Source organism: Delphinus delphis, chromosome 3 (assembly GCF_949987515.2).
Source record: "Delphinus delphis chromosome 3, mDelDel1.2, whole genome shotgun sequence".
NCBI classification, from domain to species: Eukaryota; Metazoa; Chordata; class Mammalia; order Artiodactyla; family Delphinidae; genus Delphinus; species Delphinus delphis.
In genome coordinates, this window is record NC_082685.1 from 134,677,692 (window position 1) to 134,700,609 (window position 22,918).

General features: G+C 35.9%; 1 protein-coding gene across 2 annotated transcripts in view; it reads right to left on the reverse strand.

Moving 5' to 3' along the window:
* PARP8 (poly(ADP-ribose) polymerase family member 8) overlaps nucleotides 1-22,918 on the reverse strand; it is a 178,133-nt gene that overhangs the window by 48,523 nt on the left and 106,692 nt on the right. For both annotated transcript variants that reach the window (XM_069540613.1, XM_060009513.2), the window contains 3 exons: nucleotides 14,374-14,434; nucleotides 13,847-13,937; nucleotides 1,635-1,701 (listed from right to left, as the gene is read on the reverse strand). In XM_069540613.1, the coding sequence (XP_069396714.1) occupies nucleotides 1,635-1,701; nucleotides 13,847-13,937; nucleotides 14,374-14,434 (219 nt within the window). The remainder of the gene's footprint in view (nucleotides 1-1,634; nucleotides 1,702-13,846; nucleotides 13,938-14,373; nucleotides 14,435-22,918) is intronic.

Consider the following 22,918-nt stretch of genomic DNA (forward strand, 5'->3'; position numbering starts at 1 on the left):
TAGACTCTTACTGCCAGGAACACACAAGATAAAGAATCACAGAAAAAGTTTAATGAGTGTTTCTTATTTCCTGAGCAAAAACAAAGGGCCTAGATTCTAAATCTGCCTTCCTAACTTGCTGTATGTTTCTGGAAAATAACCTCTTTATATTTCAATTTCCTCTTATGACATTGTGAGGATGAGATCAGATTTTGAAATTTTATTATATATAATTTTAGACTAGAAGATCACAGACAAACCCAGTTATTTATAATTAAGGTAAGAAACTAAATTAGTCTAAAATTAATCAAGGGTCATTAAATAAAGTTCTAGTTCATATACCAAACTTTTCATACAATTAAAATCTGCCCATAAAAGTAAATAACTTTTTAAAAATGTTAAACATTTGGGTGGAACTATTAATAAAATGTTACATATTCTACAAGGTGATTCAACAGTGAATACAGAGTATAGCTTTCCTTAATTTCTCAGGGTTGGGATTACACACATAATTTCTTTTTCTGAGCTCAATGTCATTAAGGGTAGGAAGCTATCTATTCCTAGACTTCTGTGCTTTTATAATTGTTGTCTCATTTGGACCAATGGCATTTCACCCCTCCCCCCAAAAAAAGTTCTTAAGTGGCTTACAAAAGTACATAAAGTAGAACTCGGGACTTTGAGTGACAATCATAGTCAATATAGATTCTTCAGTTGTAACAGATGCACCACTCCAGCAGGAGATGTTGACAATAGGGAAGCTATGGGCAGGGGCATATGCAAAATCTCAGTACCTTCCTCTCAATTTTGCTGTGCACCTAAAACCGCTCTTAAAATAGTGAGGGAGAAAATTGGATGAGGGAAAAAAATCATAGGGGGGGAAAAAAACATGTGCTAAGATGAGGTGGTGGCCAACCTGAATGGCTTAACATAGAAGGCAGGCTCCATGCTTAGTTCCAAGACCTGTAAGATACTGGCTTGAAAAACAAAATCCAATTGAAAAAACAAAGCCAGTTGCACTGGAAAAGGATACCTAATCCGGTACAGGAAACTGAGAAAATTTCCCCTGTGATTTTTTTTCCCTCATCCAATTTTCTCCCTCATTTTAAAAATTATTTTTAATTTAATGACTTTATTTTTTTAGAGCGGTTTTAGGTGCACAGCAAAATTGAGAGGAAGGTACTGAGATTTCGCATATGCCCCTGCCCATAGCTTCCCTATTATCAACATCTCCCGCGGGAGTGGTGCATTTGTTACAACTGATGAATCTATACTGAGTCCTTAAAAAGAAAACACTGCATAATATAATGTGCTAAATATATGTTGCAAATTGAATTTAGTTTCAAAGATGTGGAATTCTAAACATTAAGGGTTTATCTTCTAATTTTTATATGCCCACCTCCTCAGGTGGAAGGCAGGATGTTAGAGGGAGGAGAGTGAATCCAGGGGGGGGCAGATGGAAGGAATCTGGCTCAGTTCTAAGGTGAGCTCTGCCAACTAAATTATTGATGCAGCTCTTAGCATCAGGACGACTTCCGCTCCTGAGGCATTTACTTCAAAAAGCTTTGTTGAATAAAAATGGGGCGGGGAGTGGTGAGCAAAATGAGAACTCAGTTCTCTTTAATAGAAATTTGTTTTTTAGTCATTGGAAAACTTACTTTTTCAGCTGATGTCCCAGTCCAAATCTCTCTTTTGTGGAAATCTGAAAGACATCAACAGTGGGCACTGCAAAGGAAAAAAAATCAGCCTAAATGTTGAGTTGAAACTCAACCATCAGCCAGGAAAAAGTCTGAAAAGTAATATATATATATATATATATATATATATTACTATGTATATGTAATATATATGTATATACATACATACACATTTTAAAATAGTCCACACACAATCCTACACATGGCTATTTATGCTTTATAGAGAGATTTTGGAGATCATTCTAGGTTAGTATATATTATATATACTAATGTGTAATATACGCATATGTAAATGCACAATATATATAATAATGAAGAATGATCTCCAAAAATATATATTAAGTGTAAATAGCCATGTGTAGGATAGTTTGCACACTATTCCTTAGGTGGAAGAGAGACATGTTGGTATACACACAGACCTTTTTTAAAGAATAAAACAATGGAGGATGACAGTAGGCATAGGATACTCACTTTTCACTGCACACCCTCTCGTGTGCTTCATATTTTTATCAGATATATAGATTTCTATAAGTTAATAACTATGCTGCTTATGAAACTGATAACCTCCAAAAGAGTCACTCACCATTCACTATTCACCGGTTTAAAGGGTATTTATTGTTTTCTCACTGTGCCAGCCACTATAGATAGAGTAGCAAAAAACACACACCAATATCCCTGCTCTCATGAGCCTTAGTAAAGAGAAGGAGACAGACAAAAAATATATAAGAAAATAGATTAAATGTCACGTGGTGATAAAGGCTCTGGATAAAAATAAAGACAGAAAAGGGTGGGGGGGCTGAAGGTTATGTGGGCATAAACAGACTTCCACATCAGATAATATGGCAGGAAGAAAAGGATCCCAGCCAGAGGAAACACAGGGCAGTACCCCTGAGGAAGAAATGTGCTTCAGTATTCTAGGACCAGCAGGGAGAGCTGGAGAGGAGTGAACAAGGTATCTCATTAGGAGACGAGATGAGAAAAGGACCACAAACAGTGTAGGTTCCCTGTAAAGAGCAAGGATAGAAATAGGAAAATCAGTCTGGAACTCATTACAGTAATTAAGGGAAGAGTAGAGTGGCTTGGATTAGCAGAGATGGTGAACATTTTGGATTCACACTCTCTGGGAGAGCTGACAGATTTTGCTGATGGACTGAATTTAAAGTGTCAGAAAAAGAAAGGAGTCAGGGATGAATCAAAGGATTTTTGGCCTGAGCAACCAGAAGGATGAAACGTACCAATTCCTGGTACGTGAAAGACTGCAAGAGAATCAGGTTTGGAGCAGCGGGGAAGACTGCCAACTTGACTCCGGCTATTGTAAATTTGAGAAGCTTATTTGTCACTCAAGTGGAAAAGTTAAGTAGGCAACTGGATAAAGAAATCCAGTGTTTACGCATTTCGGATGAGAGGAATGTGCTAAAGACATCAATGTGGGGGGAATTCCCTGGCGGTCCAGTGGTTAGGACTCCGAGCTCTCACTGCCGAGGGTCCGGGTTCAACCCCTGGTAGGGGAACTAAGATCCCACCAGTCCCACAGCACAGACAAAAAAAAAAAAAAAAGACTTATATGTGGAAGAGCAAAAATACATATGTACTTAAAGGCACGAGGCTGGATGAGAAACGAGTGAGTGTAGATGGCGGAGAGAAGTCTAAGGATTCAGCCTGAGCCATTCAGTATGTAGAGGCTCAGCAAACAAGGCTGAAGAGGAATGGTTGGGAGGGTGGAAGATTCCAGAATTAATATGTTAATCTGGACATATATTCAAAAAAAATTTCCAAGGAGGGGGTAAACAACTGTTATCAAATGCTGCTAAGTTAATTAAGATGAGGATTCAAAATTGGTCATGGGGTCACTAAGCAATATTCTAGTCACTGGTGACATTGACAAGAGCAGTGTTTGTGAAATGATGCATCCAAAGCACATCTACAGCGTATTCAAGGAGAAAAAATGAGGAAAGAAAATGAAGGAAGCTAGAGGGCAGACAGCAGAAGCAAGAAGAACTACAATCCTGCAGCCTGTGGAATGAAAATGACATTCACAGAAAGACAGACCAAATGAAAAGGCAGAGGACTATGTACCAGATGAAGGAAGAAGATAAAACCCCAGAAAAACAACTAATATATATGCTGTCTACAAGAGACCCACTTCAGACCTAGGAACACATACAGACTGAAAGTGAGGGGATGGAAAAAGATATACCATGCAAATGGAAATCAAAAGAAAGCTGGAGTAGCAATACTCATATCAGATAAAAGAGACTTCAAAATAAAGAATGTTACAGGAGACAAGGAAGGACACTACATAATAATCAAGGGATCAATCCAAGAAGAAGATACAGCAATTATAAATATATATGCACCCAATACAGGAGCACCTCAATACATAAGGCAAATGCAAAAAGCTATAAAAGAGGAAATCGACAGTAATACAATAATAGTGGGGGACTTTAACACCTCACTTACACCAATGGACAGATCATCCAGAAAGAAAATTAAGAAGAAAACACAAGCTTTCAATGACACAATAGAACAGATAGATTTAATTGATATTTATAGGACATTCCATCCAAAACCAGCAGATTACACTTTCTTCTCAAGTGCACAAGGAACATTCTCCAGGACAGATCACATCTTGGGTCACAAATCAAGCCTTGGTAAACTTCAGAAAACTGAACTCAGGGCTTCCCTGGTGGTGCAGTGGTTGAGAGTCTGCCTGCCGATGCAGGGGACGCAGGTTCGTGCCCTGGTCCGGGAAGATCCCACATGCAGCAGAGCGGCTGGGCCCGTGAGCCATGGCCGCTGAGCCTGCGCGTCCAGAGCCTGTGCTCCGCAACGGGAGAGGCCACAACAGTGAGAGGCCCACATACAGCAAAAAAAAAAAAAAAGAAAACTGAAATCATATCAAGCATCTTTTCCGACCACAACGCTATGAGATTAGAAATAAATTACAGGGAAAAAAACACAAAAACCACAAACACATGAAGGCTAAACAATACGTTACTAACTAACCAAAACATCACTGAAGAAATCAAAGAGGAAATCAAAAAAAACCTAGAGAAAAATGACAACAAAACACGACAATCCAAAATCTATGGGATGCAGCAAAGCAGTTGTAAGAGGGAAGTTTAGAACAATATAAGCCTACCTCAAGAAACAACAAAAATCTCAAATAAACAATCTAACCTTACATCTCACCTAAAGGAACCAGAGAAAGAAGAAGAAACAAAACCAAAAGTTAGTAGAAGGAAAGAAATCATAAAGATCAGAGCAGAAATAAATGAAATAGAAACAAAGAAAATAATAGCGAAGATCAATAAAACTAAAAGCTGGTTCTTTGAGAAGGTAAACAAAATTGATAAACCTTTAGCCAGATTCATCGAGAAAAAGAGGGAGAGGACTCAAATCAATAAAATTTGAAATGAAAAAGGAGAAGTTACAACGGACACCGGAGAAATACAAAGCTCATAAAAGACTACTAAAAGAAACTCTATGCCAATAAAACGTACAACCTAGAAGAAACAGACAAATTCATCAGAAGGTATAACCTTCCAAGACTGAAGCAGGAAGAAATAGAAAATATGAACAGACCAGTCACAAGTAATGAAATTGAAACTGTGATTAAAAATCTTCCAGCAAACAAAAGTCCAGGACCAGATGGCTTCACAGGTGAATTCTATCAAACATTTAGAGAAGAGCTAACACCCATCCTTCTCAAACTCTTCCAAAAATTGCAGAGGAAGGAACACTCCCAAACTCATTCTATGAGGCTACCATCACCCTGATACCAAAACCAGACAAAGATACTACAAAAAAAGGAAATTACAGACCAGTATCACTGATGAATATAGATGCAAAAATCCTCAACAAAATACTAGCAAACAGAATCCAACACACATTAAAAGGACCATACACCATGATAAAGTGGTATTTATCCCAGGGATGCAAGGATTCCTCAATATACACAAATCAATCAATGTGATACACTATACTAACAAATTGAAGAATAAAAACCATATGATCATCTCAATAGATGCAGTAAAAGCTTTTGACAAAATTCAACACCATTTATGATAAAACTCTCCAGAAAGTGGGCACAGAGGGAACCTACCTCAACATAATAAAGGCCATATATGACAAACCCACAGCAAACATCATTCTCAATGGTGAAAAACTGAAAGCATTTCCTCTAAGATCAGGAACAAGACAAGGTTGCCCACTCTTGCCACTATTATTCAACATAGTTTTGGAAGTCTTAGCCACGGCAATCAGAGAAGAATAATAAACAAAATGAATACAAATTGGAAAAGAAGAAGTAAAATTGTCCCTGTTTGCAGATGACATGACAGTATATACAGATAATCCTAAAATATACAGAAAATCCTAAATATTACAGATAATCCTAAAGATGCTACCAGAAAACTGCTAGAGCTAATCAATGAATTTGGTAAAGTTGCAGGATACAAAATTAATGCACAGAAATCTCTTGCATTCCTATACACTAACAATGAAAGATCAGAAAGAGAAATTAAGGAAACACTCCCATTCACCACTGCAACAAAAAGAGTAAAATACCTAGGAATAAACCTATCTAAGGAGGTAAAAGACCTCTACTCAGAAAACTATAAGACACTGATGAAAGAAATCAAAGATGACACAACCAGATGAAGAGGTATACCATGTTTTTGGGTTGGAAGAATCAATATTGTGAAAATGACTAAACTACCCAAAGCAATCTACAGATTCAGTGCAATCCCTATTAAATTACCAACGGCATTTTTTACAGAACTAGAAGAAAAATCTTAAAATTTGTATGGAGACACAAAGACCCCAAATAGCCAAAGCAATCCTGAGAGGAAAAAAAGGAGCTGGAGGAATCAGACTCCCTGACTTCAGTCTATACTACAAAGCTACAGTAATCAAGACAATATGGTACTGGCACAAAAACAGAAATATAGATCAATGGAACAGGACAGAAAGCCTAGAGTTAAACCCATGCACCTATGGTCAACTAATCTATGACAAAGGAGGCAAGGATATGCAATGGAGAAAAGACAATCTCTTCAATAAGTGGTGCTGGGAAAACTGGACAGCTACATGTAAAAGAGTGAAATTAGTACACTCCCTAACACCATACACAAAAATAAACTCAAAATGGATTAAAGACCTAAATGTAAAACCAGACACTATAAAACTCACAGAGGAAAACATAGGAAGAGCACTCTTTGACAAAAATCACAGCAAGATCTTTTTTGACCCACCTCCTAGAGTAATGGCAATAAAAACAAAAATAAACAAATGGGACCTAATGAAACTTAAAAGCTTTTGCACAGCAAAGGAAACTATAAACAAGACATAAAGACAACCCTCAGAATGGGAGAAAATATTTGCAAATGAATCAAAAGACAAAGGATTAATCTCCAAAATATATAAACAGCTCATGCAGATCAATATTAAAAAAACAAACAACCCAATTGAAAAATGGTCAGGGGCTTCCCTGGTGGGGCAGTGGTTGAGAGTCCGCCTGCCGATGCAGGGTACGCGGGTTTGGCCCCGGTCCGGGAAGATCCCACATACCACGGAGCGGCTGGGCGCGTGAGCCATGGCCGCTGAGCCTGCGCGTCCGGAGCCTGTGCTCCGCAACGGGAGAGGCCACAACAGTGAGAGGCCCGCGTACCGCAAGAAAAAAAAAAAAAGAAAAGAAGAAAAATGGTCAGAAGACCTAAACAGACATTCCTCCAAGGAAGACATACAGATGGCCAAGAGGCACATGAAAAGCTGCTCAACATCACTAATGATTAGAGAAATGCAAATCAAAACTACGATGAGGTATCACCTCACACTGGTTAGAATGGGCATCATCAGAAAATCTACAAACAACAAATGCTGGAGAGGGTGTGGAGAAAAGGGAACCCTCTTGCAATGTTGGTGGGAATGTAAATTGATATAGCCACTACAGAGAACAGTATGGAGGTTCCTTAAAAAACTAAAAATAGAATTACCATATGACCCAGCAATCCCTCTACTGGGCATATACCCAGAGAAAACCATAATTCAAAAAGACACATGCACCCCAATGTTCACTGCAGCACTATTTACAGTAGCCAGGTCATGGAAGCAACCTAAATGCCCATCAACAGACAAATGGATAAAGAAGACATGGTACATATATACAATGGAATATTACTCAGCCATAAGAAGGAACGAATTTGTAGAGACTGGAACGACCTAGAGACTGTCATACAGAGTGAAGTAAGTCAGAAAGAGAAAAACAATATCATATTTAATGCATATATGTGGAATCTAGAAAAATGGTACAGATGAACCGGTTTGCAAGGCAGAAATAGAGACACAGATGTAGGGAACAAATGTATGGACACTAAACAGGGGAAAGCAGTGGGGAGGTGGTGGTAGTCAGATGCATTGGGAGATTGGGATTGACATATACACACTAATATGTATAAAATAGATAACTAATAGGAACCTGCTGTAGAAAAAAAAATAGAATTTAAAAAAAACTGAAGTAAGCTAATAGAGACAACTTTAATGAAGATATTTAACAGGCATGGGAAGCAGAGTGTTAGGGACTAAGTTAAGAGTGATTTGAGGTCTAAAGGTGTTTGTTTTAAAGATGAGAGGATTTTTTTTTCTTTTTCTGAAGGAAATCTTTCAGAAGAAAGAGACATGAACAGTACAAGAAGGAGAGAGACAACTACTGGAAGGGTATCTTAATTAGGTGAAAGGAGATGGAAGCTAGCATGCAAATGCAAGGATGATATTGCACAGGGGCACGGGTAGCACCATTCATACTAACAGTTGGGATAACTGTTAGTTATTAATAAGACAGAGCAAAGACTGTCTTATTAATAGGACAGTCTCAGACCACACATGCTCCACATAGTAAACCAGGCTGGTATCCCCAACTGCCTCACCATCTTGGCCATTAGTCTGAGATACAAACACTCCACTGATCAAAGAAAATGGGTGTTATATCAGCCATCAGTTTCTTTCCTGAAAACATTCTAATCCTTAACATAGAGAGTACATCACTGCAATCCCATGTGTCCCAAACCCAAGGCTATAGAAAAGTGAATAAAAAATCCTAACTTGAAAACTCAGGGGAATTATTTTTTAAAGAAAAAGATGACAAAACTAGAACACAGTGTGCTCTCTCTAAGATTTAAGAAGACACAGTTTCTTCTCAGGCAGATGGGAAAAGTAACTGGGAAGATGGAGGCAAAGAAGCAAAAAGGACCTGGTTTAAAAAAATGCAGAAAAATCCAAAACACACTAGAACTGAAATCTTCACTGAAGAAAATTGTATAAGACACATATAGAGAGAAAGAAGAGATCTAACAGACACAACTGTTTATCCAGAATATACTAATTATCCTATAAATTAATAATACAAAGGCCAAAACTTATTCATACTATGAATAGCTAGAAAATAAATGTCACCAACATTGACTCAATTAGTAGTATAAAATCTGAATGACCCCAAATTTTGGAATACACTGAAAGAGCTAACAAGATGTTACTTCTAAAAATATTCCAAAATTCAAGTGACAAAATTCTTATTACTATTAAAATTAATGCAATTAATTATTGTAATTTATTGTATTTAATGTATTCATATAAGATGTTAGTAATCAGTGAAATTGGATGTAGAGTGTATGAGGACCCTGTACTACCTCTGCAGTTTTTCTGTAAACCTAAAAATGTTTTAGATTAATTTTTTTTAATGTTTGTAAAGGTAATAGATTTTTTTTAAAGTACAGCAATTTATTAAACAAATACCTTTTATTCTTCTGATTTTTGTCCTGGAACAGGAAGAAATACCAAAAACATTTCAATGCTGAGGACTAAAACTCCAAATTGCAATGTACAAGATGGTTGGTGAGAAGTAAACAAAAGTAATTGTATGCCATCATACGAAAAGCAAGTCACATACAGAATAAAATTTGTTCCTGTACTATATCTACTAAGTTAAATCATGATGCTAATAATTATCAAATTACTACTAAGTATTTTCTTAGAATATATTATATGTATAGGAGTATATTCTAGAGGGGTGGGATAGGGAGGGTGGGAGGGAGACACAAGAGGCAGGGGATATGGGGATATATGTATATGTATAGCTGATGCACCTTGTTATACAGCAGAAACTAACACAACACTGTAAAGCAATTATACTCCAATAAAGATGCTAAAAAAAAAAAGAACACATGGTGTTATGGGGATGGATGGTGGTGATGGCTGCCCAACAATGTGGAAGTATTTAATGCCACTGAACTGTGCACTTAAAAACGGTACATTTTATATTATGTTTACCACAATTTAAAAAAGGAAGGTAATAGATTTTTGATAGCCAAAACAATCAATTAGAAAATAAACTGGGTTATAAAAGTGCCATTAAGCAAACAAGTAGTACACAAATATTCAGGAATAAATTTAGCTAAAATCAGTCATTTAAGGCAAAACGAAAACCAAAAAACACAGAACTGTACAACATTTAAAAGTAGAATCTACAGATAAATGCTTCTTTATAGGAAAAGTAATAAATATTATAGAAATGTCTATTCTTCCAAAATTAAAAGTTTACCTCAACCAAACTCCCCACAGCATTCAGTTTGGGGGGCAATAGAATGAGAAAGATATACTAGTAAAATATTTTCTGTTTTACAAAAGGTAGAAGTTGTTCAATTTTTCCTTGTCTCATAATTTAGGTTGGGAAGGCAATAAGTGAGGGTCGCTCAAGATATGTGGAAATTAGTCCCACACTGTGATCGTGTAAATGTACAGGTATCAATAATGAGAGGATCTGCACAGGCAAACATTTTTAATAACATCAGCTATTTATCACTTTAAACTAAAAGCAGCCCTGTCCTTGAGATCATAAACTAGACTTATATACCAGCAATTCTGGAAAAAATACATAGTACCATAAGAATCATAACAACCTTGTCTTTTTAAAGTATATTTCCCCATGTACAATAAAAATAATCTTTATTTTTAACTTCAAATTGGATAAGGAGGTGTATTTCTTCAATTCTTATCAGAACTAACTCTAGAGTACAGTAAATGAGTAAATGTGGAATTCTCTTTTTGTTTTAAAGAAGTTTTAATATTTTATTTATTTTTATTTTTTGGCCGCGTACCATGTGGGATCTTTTAGTTCCCCGACCAGGGATCGAACCCGCACTCCCTGGAAGTGTGGAGTCTTAACCACTGGACCGCCAGGGAAGTCCCTGGAATTCTCTTTCTTTACTATCCCTTTTTTTTCCCCACACTGTCTCTGTATTTCCTGTTTTCATTATAAAGAGTTTTTACTCTTCTTATCGGAAGAAATTATACACAAATCACACTAATTTCTGAAAGAAGTGCATTTCGACACTGCTTGAATTCTGAGGAAGACAAAACTCACATCTATAGGAACAAAATTATAATTCTTGAACAATTATTGATTTTGTGAACAAAATTCAAAATGATGCATAAATAAAATGAAAGCAATTGATAATAAAGAGGGGAAAATATGGTATCAGCAGAGATTGTAGTAAAATTAAAAATAGGGGAACATTATATCAAAGACTAAATTATGAAAAAAATTCACTCAATGGAGTAGAAGACAAATGAAAAAAACTTAGAAAATTAGAGGTGACGGATGAAAGACTAAGAGAAATGATAAACAGCATGGAGGATACAGGAATTAGATCCAATCTACATATACTGGGGTGAGCAGATAAAGAAGGTAAGCATACCAATCAAAAATAAATATATAAAGAGTAGTATCAAGGAGAAAGAGAAAAAAATACCTCGATAAGTACACATAACAAAACATAAACAAAACCAAGATAGATTTCTTACAAATGAACAAAGTTAAACAGTTCAGACACAGACTAGCAGAAGTTTTTAAAGCACTTTTGCCTTTTTGGGGAGAACTGTTATGAGCCCATAAATTTATAGTTGGTCAAGTTTGTCTCGTTCACAAAACAAAGAGTCATTCTTAGGTATGAAAAATGAAGCATAACCCTCACGTTTCTTTAGTTTACAAACTAGTAAACATGTAAATCAACTAACAAAGATGAAAAAATAAGAAATTACAGATGAATTGTGATACTAAATAAATAGTATTGAGCAATAAAATGATCTAAACGTGAATTAAAATATAATTGTTGAAATATAAAACCATGCAAATGTGACAAATCTTTAAAGAGATACTGTGAATGGAAAATCTCTGCCTAAAATTCAAGATTACATAAACACATGAGTAACAGTGGTAAGATTACATAAAAGCATGCCACATCGTCACCTTGCACAGATGGAATTGGGGTTAGTAGAGATTAAATGACCCAATTTTCTTCCTAACCCCATTAATTAAAAAAAAAGTTCAGACATGAGGGATTCTTTTGCTTTTAACCACCATCAGAATAAAATAGAATAAGTACATTTCAAATCACTAAAGAAAGAAAAATATTAGCGACACAGCAGAATACGTGCGAAAACAGCAAAAACGCATACACCTACAGGCTGGAATATTGTGCAGATACTACAAATCATTCCATTTTAGAATATTTAACGACTGGAGGACAGGCTCATGACACAACATTAAGGCACACAGATATCTATACAATTTGATATGAACTTTATGAAAATAAACCACATGTGCACAGAAAACAAACAACACCAACCGATTTACAGGTTTCTCAGTATAGAGGGATTATGAGGAATTATTTTTCTTCTTTATTACATTTCTATATATTTGAAGTAATCAGAATAAAGATATGTAACATCTATTTGTCTTTGCCTAGCAATAAATCACATCAGTTACTATGTGTTACGGTATGTTGATTATTTAAGTAGAATACATTATCCAAAAATTAAAAAATGGTGACAACAGAGACATTTTCAAAATGAGAGACTTTCCTATATATTTCATGAACTTGAAAGGGCAAATATTTTTCTTATGTGAAAACTAACAGTAGATATAAGTTCCCTGATATGCCTAAAGAGAAATGTGCAGAGACCACGGTAATGTGTGCACAGCTGATCAAACATGGCCACAATTTCGAGAGGTGCCGTCTATATCCCTATCCCTTTATTCTGGGTGGGTCCATTGACAATTTTGATCAACAAAATACAGTGAAAGAGCCGTTGAGCCTTTTAGCACACCCTGTCTCTTGGAACACTTGCTTTCGGATCCCTGTCACCATACTACAAGAAGCCCAAACCACACGAAGAAGCCTTGTGTAAGGAGACACTCTAGTTAATAGCCCCAGCTGAGCCCTGCGTGGTCCCGAACTGACACCTGTATCAATTGCTAGCCATCTGAAATCCAACCATCTTGAGCATCCAACTAGTGGAGCCATTAATGACATAAACCCCACCCACCACCTGACTGCAAAGGCACGGGAGACCCCAGGCAGGAGCTGCCCAGTTGAGCCCCAAAGAATGGTGAGAGAGAAGTTGTTTTAAGCCACTTCGTTTTAAAGTGGTTTATTCTGCAGCAGTAGATAACTGCAATAATATGAATAGATGCAGTTGTGTGTGTGTGTTGTGTGTGTGTGTGTGTGTGTGTGTGTGTGTGTGTGTGTGTGTATGAGAGAGAGAGAGAGAGAGAGAGAGAGAGAGAATTAGTAGGCAGAGAAAACATTTAAATCCAGTAAGTCTTGGCAAGATTTATAATAGGGTCCTGTGTTATAAACAACTATTCCTTGAGATAAAGCAAAATCATCCCTTCAGGTATTGGAAAACAAAAATATTATTATGATCTCCATTTTCAAAAACAGAAATACGTTACACTTAGGCTAAATTCATCAGTAATCAAAGGTGAGATAAGTAAACATTAAAATTAAATCTCAGGTTCAGAGACAGAAATAATTAAACTTAAGAGCAACCCTAAGTATACTTACTGAGAATCTATTATATGCAAAATTCTCTTTTAGGTTTTATTGTGTTTGTTTCACAGCAACTTGTCAACTTCTGAAAACTATAAAACTAAATGTTATATGTTTCTGCTTCCAATAGTTATATTGGTCATAAAGCACCTCTGTTAGGATGCAAGTATATTTAAGTATCATTATGAAGATAGCTGCATTTATGTTCAGAATTACCAAATGAACAGTCATTTTACATAATGCACAACTAATGAACATTCAAAATAATAGAGAAATAAAACTAACCTGGGCCATTTAAATACTGTGTAAGCGAACAGTGTAGTCGGACAATTATAGGTTCTGTTCGAATCACTTCCCATGCCACAGCAATCTCCTCCTGTGCAAATATTTGAAAGATGAATTAGTCATCTTTTAGCGTTCTTGATGTTTTTTCCAGATAAAATTTTTAAACTTATTTTAAATCATTAAGGCCTATAAATTATTTCAAAACCTATTCGCTTGTGAAAAGAAAGCCAAAGTACTCTTAATTTTTGCCTTCTAAATCTGAAAATTAAAGTGAAAACTTAAGAAATAATGATATACTACAAGCCCATAAGTTTCAGAATATATTACAAGAACTGATGGAAAAAATATATATGTATATAAAATCTCTGCTTTTTTGACAAGTCATAGCATTTCTTCATAAGTCACTTTGACAAAGTCATTATGTTACTTATAGTATTATGTACAAGAGAAACTAAAATTAAATTTCTTCCAAGAATAAAAGTGTGTTTTTTAAATGTACCAATCATATTGCTTCAATTGATACTTACATCAAGAAAGCTAACATCAATATGCAGATCAATATCTACATCATCAATGGCTCCATATTCCCTGGAAGCAAAGATTAACATTATTTTTTTCATTTTGCTTAAAAGATAGCGTCCTAGCTTATTTTAAATTAAAATTTGATCATGAATTTTCATCTCTGATTTCCACAGATAGCTCAGAAATGACTGTGGACATGAATTAACTAACTCAATTTAGTTGGATTGTGGTCTTATGTGACCTCTTTATACCATACAGATATCTTTCCATCTTCATGTTCAGGCAAATGCATACATAAATTCAGGACTTATTTGGTTCATAGTTTCAAACATTCCCAGTTCTCTGTGACAAATTAAACAATCTTCTTATGTGACCACTCGCTTTTCACTGTACTCTGAAGATGAAGAGCTGCCTCTAAGGACAAGAAAGGAGTTTCTGACACAAGGAAGGGGTAGAGGGATAAGTGACTGCCACAGTAAAGTGCCCATAAATTTTCCTGTCACATTAGACGGTGGTTCTGAAACTGGTCCAGGTGTTCTGCCACTTAAATGTCACTATGTTTTGACAGCCAGCTCTAAAGGTCTGATGTATCAAAATTAAAACAAGTATATTCCACATAAAGACATGATGGAGCCCAACTTTTCTCCAGCCAACACAGTGCCACAAACTAGCATATAGTTAACAAAGATCATAAAAACAGCAATTTTTATATTCTCCATACACACATCCCTATTTTTGATATTGTAATAAATTTCTTAAGTTACAAATACAAATCATAGTGAGGGAGAAAACTACAGAGATAACAGAAATTATAAAAGTTAATGGACAATATTTATTGAGCACTTTCATGCCAGAAATCGTTCTAAGGATTTTGCATACCTGCGATCATAGTGCCCTACAGGTACTACTACTATTTCCAATTTATATGTCCATTAACTGAGGCTCAGAGTAATAAAGTAACTCACCTGTCATCACTCTGTAGCAGAGCTGGGATGTGAATACACGTATCCTATTTACTTATGCAAGTGCTTAGCCGATTCGATATTCAATAAACTATCACTTATCACTTTGTGTTGGAAACCAGGTCAAACATTAATGGATGATCTCATTAGGTCCTCATTATAGCCTTCTGACAGGGATGCTATAATTATCCTCATTCGCAAATGAGGAAACTGAGGTTTAGGAAAGCGAAACAAGTTGTCAAAGGGCAGATAAGAAGTCAGTGGGAAGCCAGGCATTGAACTCACGTTCAACTTCAAAATTGTACAGTACAGTATCTGGCACATAGTAGGTACTCAATGAAGATTTCTGTGCATGATATATGCAAATAATGCTAACAGAGTACAAAACTATGGCACTTTTATAGGGTTTAGAGAAGGCATTTTTAATGATTAAATGGCTTTATGTAATTTGATGAATAAAGGAATCTAGAGGGTCCTTTTGCTTTTTGATATCAATGACCAAAAACATGCAGCATGTTAGAAAATAATAACTCAGCCTCTATGCTTTCTCCTTCCTCTCCTTAGAAATATATCAAAACACTGAGCACATTTTCACTATTTATGAAATTACTTTTTGTTTTTTCATGGTCATATTTTTAAAGGTTACATAAAGAAGAAAAGGGATAAAATTATTCGCATAGGAATTCTTTAATTGCCTGCGTCAAAACATCTGTGCTATTCATAAAGGATAAAAACCTTTATAACCCTTTACAAATATAGACATATATGCAAATTTAGATACAAAAGTATGCCAACTTAGTTATGAAATTATACAGAAACTAAGACAAGAAGAAGGACCAAGCACAAGAACCATTTCTTTTATGCCTCTACTTCAGGGTTCAGAAAACTTTTCCTATAAAGGTCAAAAGAGTAAATATTTTAGGTTTTTCAGGCCACATAGAGTCTCTCTTAAGAAGTCAAATAACCTACAGCCAGGCATGTTAAAAGAGAGCCATTAAATACAATGATGAGGAGAGATCACTAATGATGTGCAAAAGACATTTTGGTGAGACAAAGAGGCCTTGACAACAACCATTCCCAAGAAAATTATAACAAACACGTGCAAACTTTTACCTAGAAGGATGTATGTAAGAGTAGAAATTAGGAAAAAAAAAGAATATTGAATAATAAGGATATAAATGATGGCACGTTAATATAATCTTTTAAAATTACCCATTATTAAAAATATTGATATAAAAACATTTAGTATCCTGAGGGAAATGTTCCAAATATACTGTTCACTGAGCAAGCAGATTACCAAAACACTATGGAAACTAAAACACTTTATTTAGATAAAATACAAGTAGGAAAACCAAAAAAGTATAAAGAGTACTTATATATTAACTATAGGTTGTGGATAAAATTTACTTTATTAAAAAATCTTATGTATTTTCTAAAAATATCTACTTTTTCTGATTACAATGGTAATATAGACTCATTATATAAAATGTGAGAAAGAGAAAAACAGACAATAGATAACTTGTAACACGGTCACTCAGAGACAATTCTTTTTGCTTATATCTCACTCCAGTCTCTTTCATATATTAATATATCATGTAATACACATGATTATTATTAAGGATAATAAGGTATGTAAAGATTTTTGTCCTGCTCTTTCACTTTTTCTATGAGTATTTTTTATATTGTGGAATATTCTTCAAAACCATAAATTTAAATGTCTGTATTTATATAAAATTATGTAATACAACATTAGGTTGCTTTCAACTTTTTTACACTATAAATATTGATAAATAGCTCTCTGGGTAAAAATCGATGTGCAGCTGTCTTCCCAGAGAATAATTTCTAGAATTACTGAGTAAAATAAATAGTATAACTATATTTGGGAGTCTTAATATATACTGTTTAGTTACTATTTTAAAAGGTTAAAACAACTTATAATCGCACCAGCGAGGATCCCCCAGTGACCATTTTCCACATGCTCATCATCGCCAGGCATTTTTTTCTCCCATCTTTGCCAATTTCAGAGGCGAGAATAATTTTGGATTTATTTATGATGGCAAGACTTGGGTATGTTTAGAGGCAGAGAAAAAGGAATCAGAGATAACAAAAGTCAGCACAAACCTTACCCACAGCTGTTTTCTTCAAAAATAGATTTCCAGATCATTTCAACGGAATTTATCATAACGTTATGATCAGAATGTGATATACGTTCCTTATAAAACCTTTAATATGTGAATTCTGAAGTATTCCTTATATGATTTCTTCAGCACTTTTCTGGTTAAAAGTTAGTATTTTCCCAGTTACCAATACTATCAATTTCTTTCCAAAAAAAAGTAACTAAAGGGTTACAAGTGTTCTTCTTCACCACAGCAGAGCATAAATACAGAATTTTAAGGAGGCAGAGGCATTAAAGGTTTGCAATTAACTGGATTCTGCAGGTGTAGATCTGTAAATAGTTACACTTTTGTTTTTATGCCACACTTCAAAGAACTCACAACAACACTGTGTATATGCAAACCAATTTCCCTTGTGATGCCCTTTTTATATATTGCCAGTAATTTCACGTTTCCCACTGCGAGATTACAAAGCGTGATTACAGTCTGTCCAGATGCAGCGGCCCAGTCATCAGGATTGCTTCTGTATCTGAGTATCTTTCAGTAGCCCTAGATCTCATGAATAGCGAACGCAGAATCAAGGCGAATGCTTGAAATACGAATGCAACTTGAACTGTGAATCTTGATATCTGATTGTGTACTGAATGCTGTATCGGGTTTATAATAATTCAAAACAATTCCGTGCACTGCCTATATTTATTCACTATGAAAAGATCACATCAAATTGAACTTGAATACTTTTTTAAGAGAAGGGAGACTACACAGAAATGATCTGATGCAGTTGTTTCACTCTGGGACTGAGGGCTTGAGAAGAACTGCTCCACAAATTCCTTTCCAGCATCTGAGTTATCAGTCTTTGAATTCACATATCTTGAAATCCAGCCATCTGATTTGGACTACTTGCATGTGACCTAGTTCATTTAAGAACATATGTATGAAATATATTTTTCTATGAACATGCATTGTTGAGGGCACTATGTGTTAGAATTCTTAGAAATTCATTCTCCTGTTTTTTAGTGGAACTAATCAAGACATCCTCATTAATGATACCACATACATACTTACAATATATTAAATGTTAGACCATCTATGTTGGTCCTCCTTTCTCTATAAAACCACAGCTTATTTATTATACTGTTGTGATGTTTTATAATACTGATAAAAATTAGCAGGACCGTGCTGGTTATAAAAATATATTTTAGACAGATAGCCTTCCCTCATCAACTGTCAAGGAAATTATATGCGTACACACACATACATGAAACTCTATCACAAGTTCTTGGGAAATAAACCTCTATGGCTATTTAGTTATTTCTGCTTTCAACAATTAGTCAGTTATATTTGGAGAAGAAATATATTTTGTGAAGAAACATACACCTTCCTATGACATCTGAAACTCAACAGCTTGTGTGTCTATCTCTGCATGCCTACTCAGTGTGTGTTTCATGCTCAGTGTGGGAGAGATGTTTGTGAATGGGCCAAGAAATATGCAAACTCAGTAGTTGGGAAGAACTCTTGGCAGATTAAAGCATTTGCAAGACTGTATTCATGGTAGTTATAAATTTCTCTAAAGGACAATAGGGCTAAGAAGAATTTAAAAATTAGATCCAGATAAGAAAGGAACCCCATATAAAATAACAGTGTATAAGAGGTACAGTGTAAACACTTGCTACAACTCTGCCCTCCGTTTAAAAGTCCTTGGTTTTGCTTGAGGAAAAGCACAGGCATTGGAAGAAGAGGTGACTGTCTGGGATCTCACATTGTGAAGCCTGCATCTAGATTTTATGCCAGTGGTTTTGAAAAATAGTCTCCTGTTTGTTTCTTTCTTCTGTGTGCCTCCTGCCATCACTTTCCCCTGGTTTTCAGTTCAGACTGCTTTTCCATGGGCTCCAGAGGCAGAAGCGGGAGAATCAGTATGCTGCAAAGGACATTACAAACATCCAACCCAAGATCTTTTGACGAATGACATACTTCGGTGTTGGTTAAGTTATGCTGTAGTAACAAACATCCTCAAAATCTCACTGGTTTAACACACAAAAAAAGGATTTATATCTCACTCACACTACCTGCTTACTATGGAATCAGAGGACTAGAAAGAATGCTATTCATTGTAGTCGCCAAGGGGCCCAGAGTGGTGGAGTATTGAAGATGTGGGAACTCACACACTAGCACTTTGGCTCACATTTTACTGGCCAACACTAGTTGTGTGTCCACTGCTGATATTATAAGAGGTAGGGACGGGACTTCCCTGGTGGTGGTGCAGTGGTTAAGAATCCTCCTGCCAATGCAGGGGACATGGGTTTGAGCCCTGGTCCAGGAAGATCCCACATGCTACGGAGCAACTAAGCCCGTGCAAAGCCACAGCTGCTGAGCTTGTGCTCTAGAGCCCGTGCGCCACAACTACTGAGCCTGTGAGCCACAACTACCAAAGTCCGCGCACCGAGAGCCCGTGCTCTGCAACAAAAGAAGCCACCGCAAGGAGAAGCCCGCACACCACAATGAAGAGTAGTCCCTGCTCACCGCAAAAGCCCACGCACATCAATGAAGACCCAACGCAGCGAAAAAATAAATTAATTAATTAATTAAAAAAAAAAAAAAGAGATAGGGAAATACAATCCTGCCACCTGCCAGAAGAGGAGAACCAGAGATTTGTTAAGTAGTCCTACTGGCCCACTACTAATGGAAATCCAGAGAAATTAAAGTGGTCTACCCTGATTTATGTGGCTTTTTCTTTCCTTTTCTTTCTTTCTTTCTCTCTCTCTCTCTCTCTCTCTCTCTCTTTTCCATGAGATATATGTTTGGGTGGTGAGCCTGAATACAGTGGTATAGCTTCCTCAAACCTTAAAAAAATCCTCTGCATGCCCTGTCCTCCAATACATCAACTCCAAAATTACAATCATCCAACCACAAAAAGTGATCAAAATGAATAGTCAAAATCTTGCAATCTTCCAACCTACTTTAACATTAGCCACAATACAAAGATTAGAATATTACTCAGCTGCCTTCAGTTCTTTAAATGGATGATGGATGATCATAAAGCAAAGGATATTTTATTTGGGGTGAAAGTTTGAAACATCATCAGCAAATTATCAGAATCATTTCATTCCCAACCAAATGAGAATTTTGTGATTTGTAATTCCCTGCTTTCTAAAAATATTAATGTCAAATTGTTTTCAATAGCACTGATCATTTTTTAAATGAATACATGACTATAGGAGTAAATTTATAATAAAAACATAAAATAACCTCATTTTGTTGCATGATTCAAGATGAGACACATGCAGACTGATCAGGGGGTTAACCATGCTCCCCCAGAGACCTAACTCACTTCCTGCACAAGAGCCTGTGAATCAGAATTGTCATCAATGTTTCCAAGTATGGTTCAACCCAGCCAGAAGGCTGCTTTTGAATGATTTGGCCAGGTAAAGCTAAAATTACCTACCTAAGTAATAAATTTATCATCGGTCACTTTTTCTATAGCCTCCCTCAACCTACTAAAAGAGAGTTTTGCCTCAATTGAGGCAATCTCTGTTATTTTCTTCTCTTAAAGAGAACTTAGATGTGGTTAGCTGCCTTTCTCATTAGATGTCACATTAAAAAAAATGACAGCAAATAGCATATTATGCATATTGAGGTACTTTTGCTCTTCAAACTCCATTAAGTTCTTATGAAACTCAATTAAGTAAAAGAACAGCTAATTAGAACTGTCTGTTTTCAATAGACTTAAAACTTTGCAAAGAAGGTGACTCAAGATCTTAGGCCTAACTACTCCTTTCTCCCATATGTCCAAGCCACAGTATTTGAGACCAGACAGTAAATTCATTCTTATTTATTTTAAGTAAATCACACTAGTCCTGCTGTGATTTCCCTTTATATCATGAGGCCTCTGGGAGGTTATTTATTCTGGAAACATCCTCTGTAGTTAGAGGAAATCTAGAGCAGGCAAGAACATGGCTTGCATTCATTGAGAGTTAAATTGGACCAAAACTTGTAAGTGAAAGAGGCAAGGGGAAAATAATCAAAACCGTTTATGACTTTAGATACTTCACTTGAATGAAATTCCAGATATTTATCTAATTTCAACAGTCCATAAATTATCAATATTTTATTAATAATGGAAGATACTAATAGAAATTATAAGTATTTACCTTATGATAGTAATATAAGAAATTATCAAATGCTTGCTGAAGAAACAAAAATATTCATATATATATACATATATATATGATATGATTGAGGCCTAGATAGTATGGAAATATATGTAAAAAAACTTTATAAAAGCAATCAATGTGTGGTAAAGTGATTCTCTAAACAAAAATACATATTTCAAATGAAAAGCAGCTAAATTCTATGTTGTATTGAATTAATCATATACAGACGTTTTTCTTTCATGGGGGAGAGGGTTAAACTATTGCGATTAAAGTTTTAAGATTTCAACCAAAGTTTGACTAAAGTTAAAAAAATTAGTCATTGTTTTGGATAGTTTATTTATTTATTTATTTATTTAGGTCGAGCCACACAGCTTGTGGGATCTTAGTTCCCCTACCAGGGATCGAACCCAGGTTCTCGGCAGTGAGAGCACGGAGTCTTAACCACTGGACCGCCAGGGAATCCCTGGACAATTTATTGATAGTCCCTGTTGCCTTCTTCATTTATTCATTCTATAATACTTATGGAATCTCCATATTCCTTATCCTGGAGCCAGAGCATGGATCAATTGTGAAATGATCACAGCTAATTCGCCAAAACTTTGGAAATTGTAAAGATTTGCTTTTCCAAGTATAATCCCAATCACCCTCACTCAGTTGTAGCCTAATATCCCTCCATAAGCAGGAGGGAGAGGGTCCGGGTGTACGATCCCGGCTTATTTAGGCCACAGGTGGTTGTGAGTTTCTGCAGGTAAAATGAAACAGTTAGCAATTATAAATTACAGCTGTGTTATACTCCCTTAAGTATTCGTTTGCTCTCTCAAAATCTGCATATGTTCACTGAAAAGAATATAACCAGATAATACGAACATTTTTCACAGACGTTCCACTGAAAACAGTCAAGAAGCCCCCAGCTTATATTTCATATGTGCCCTGTGCTAGGCTAAGTACTGGAGTACAAGCAGGATTGAAAACCAAACCACCACAAAATAAAGGCAAATAACAAAAAAGTGTGCTGCCCCAGCACTCACAGAATTCAGAGTCTAGAGGGGGAGAAGTAAACCCATAACAACAAGACATGAAGAGACTAATAAATGAGATTAAGAGCCAAATGTGATGGGAGTGCATATGGCAGAATAACCAGTCTGCATCAGAGATTCAAGGAAGGCTCAAAGAAAAGCTGACCTTTAGACTGGGGCTTGAAAAAAGAGAGCAACCGGGTTTGAGAGGGAAGCACTGCTTGGGCAAATGGACAAAGTCAAGGGGAAATATAGCACGTTTCGAGAACAGAAACAATCCTGGTTTGGGTGGATGAGGCTGGAACTG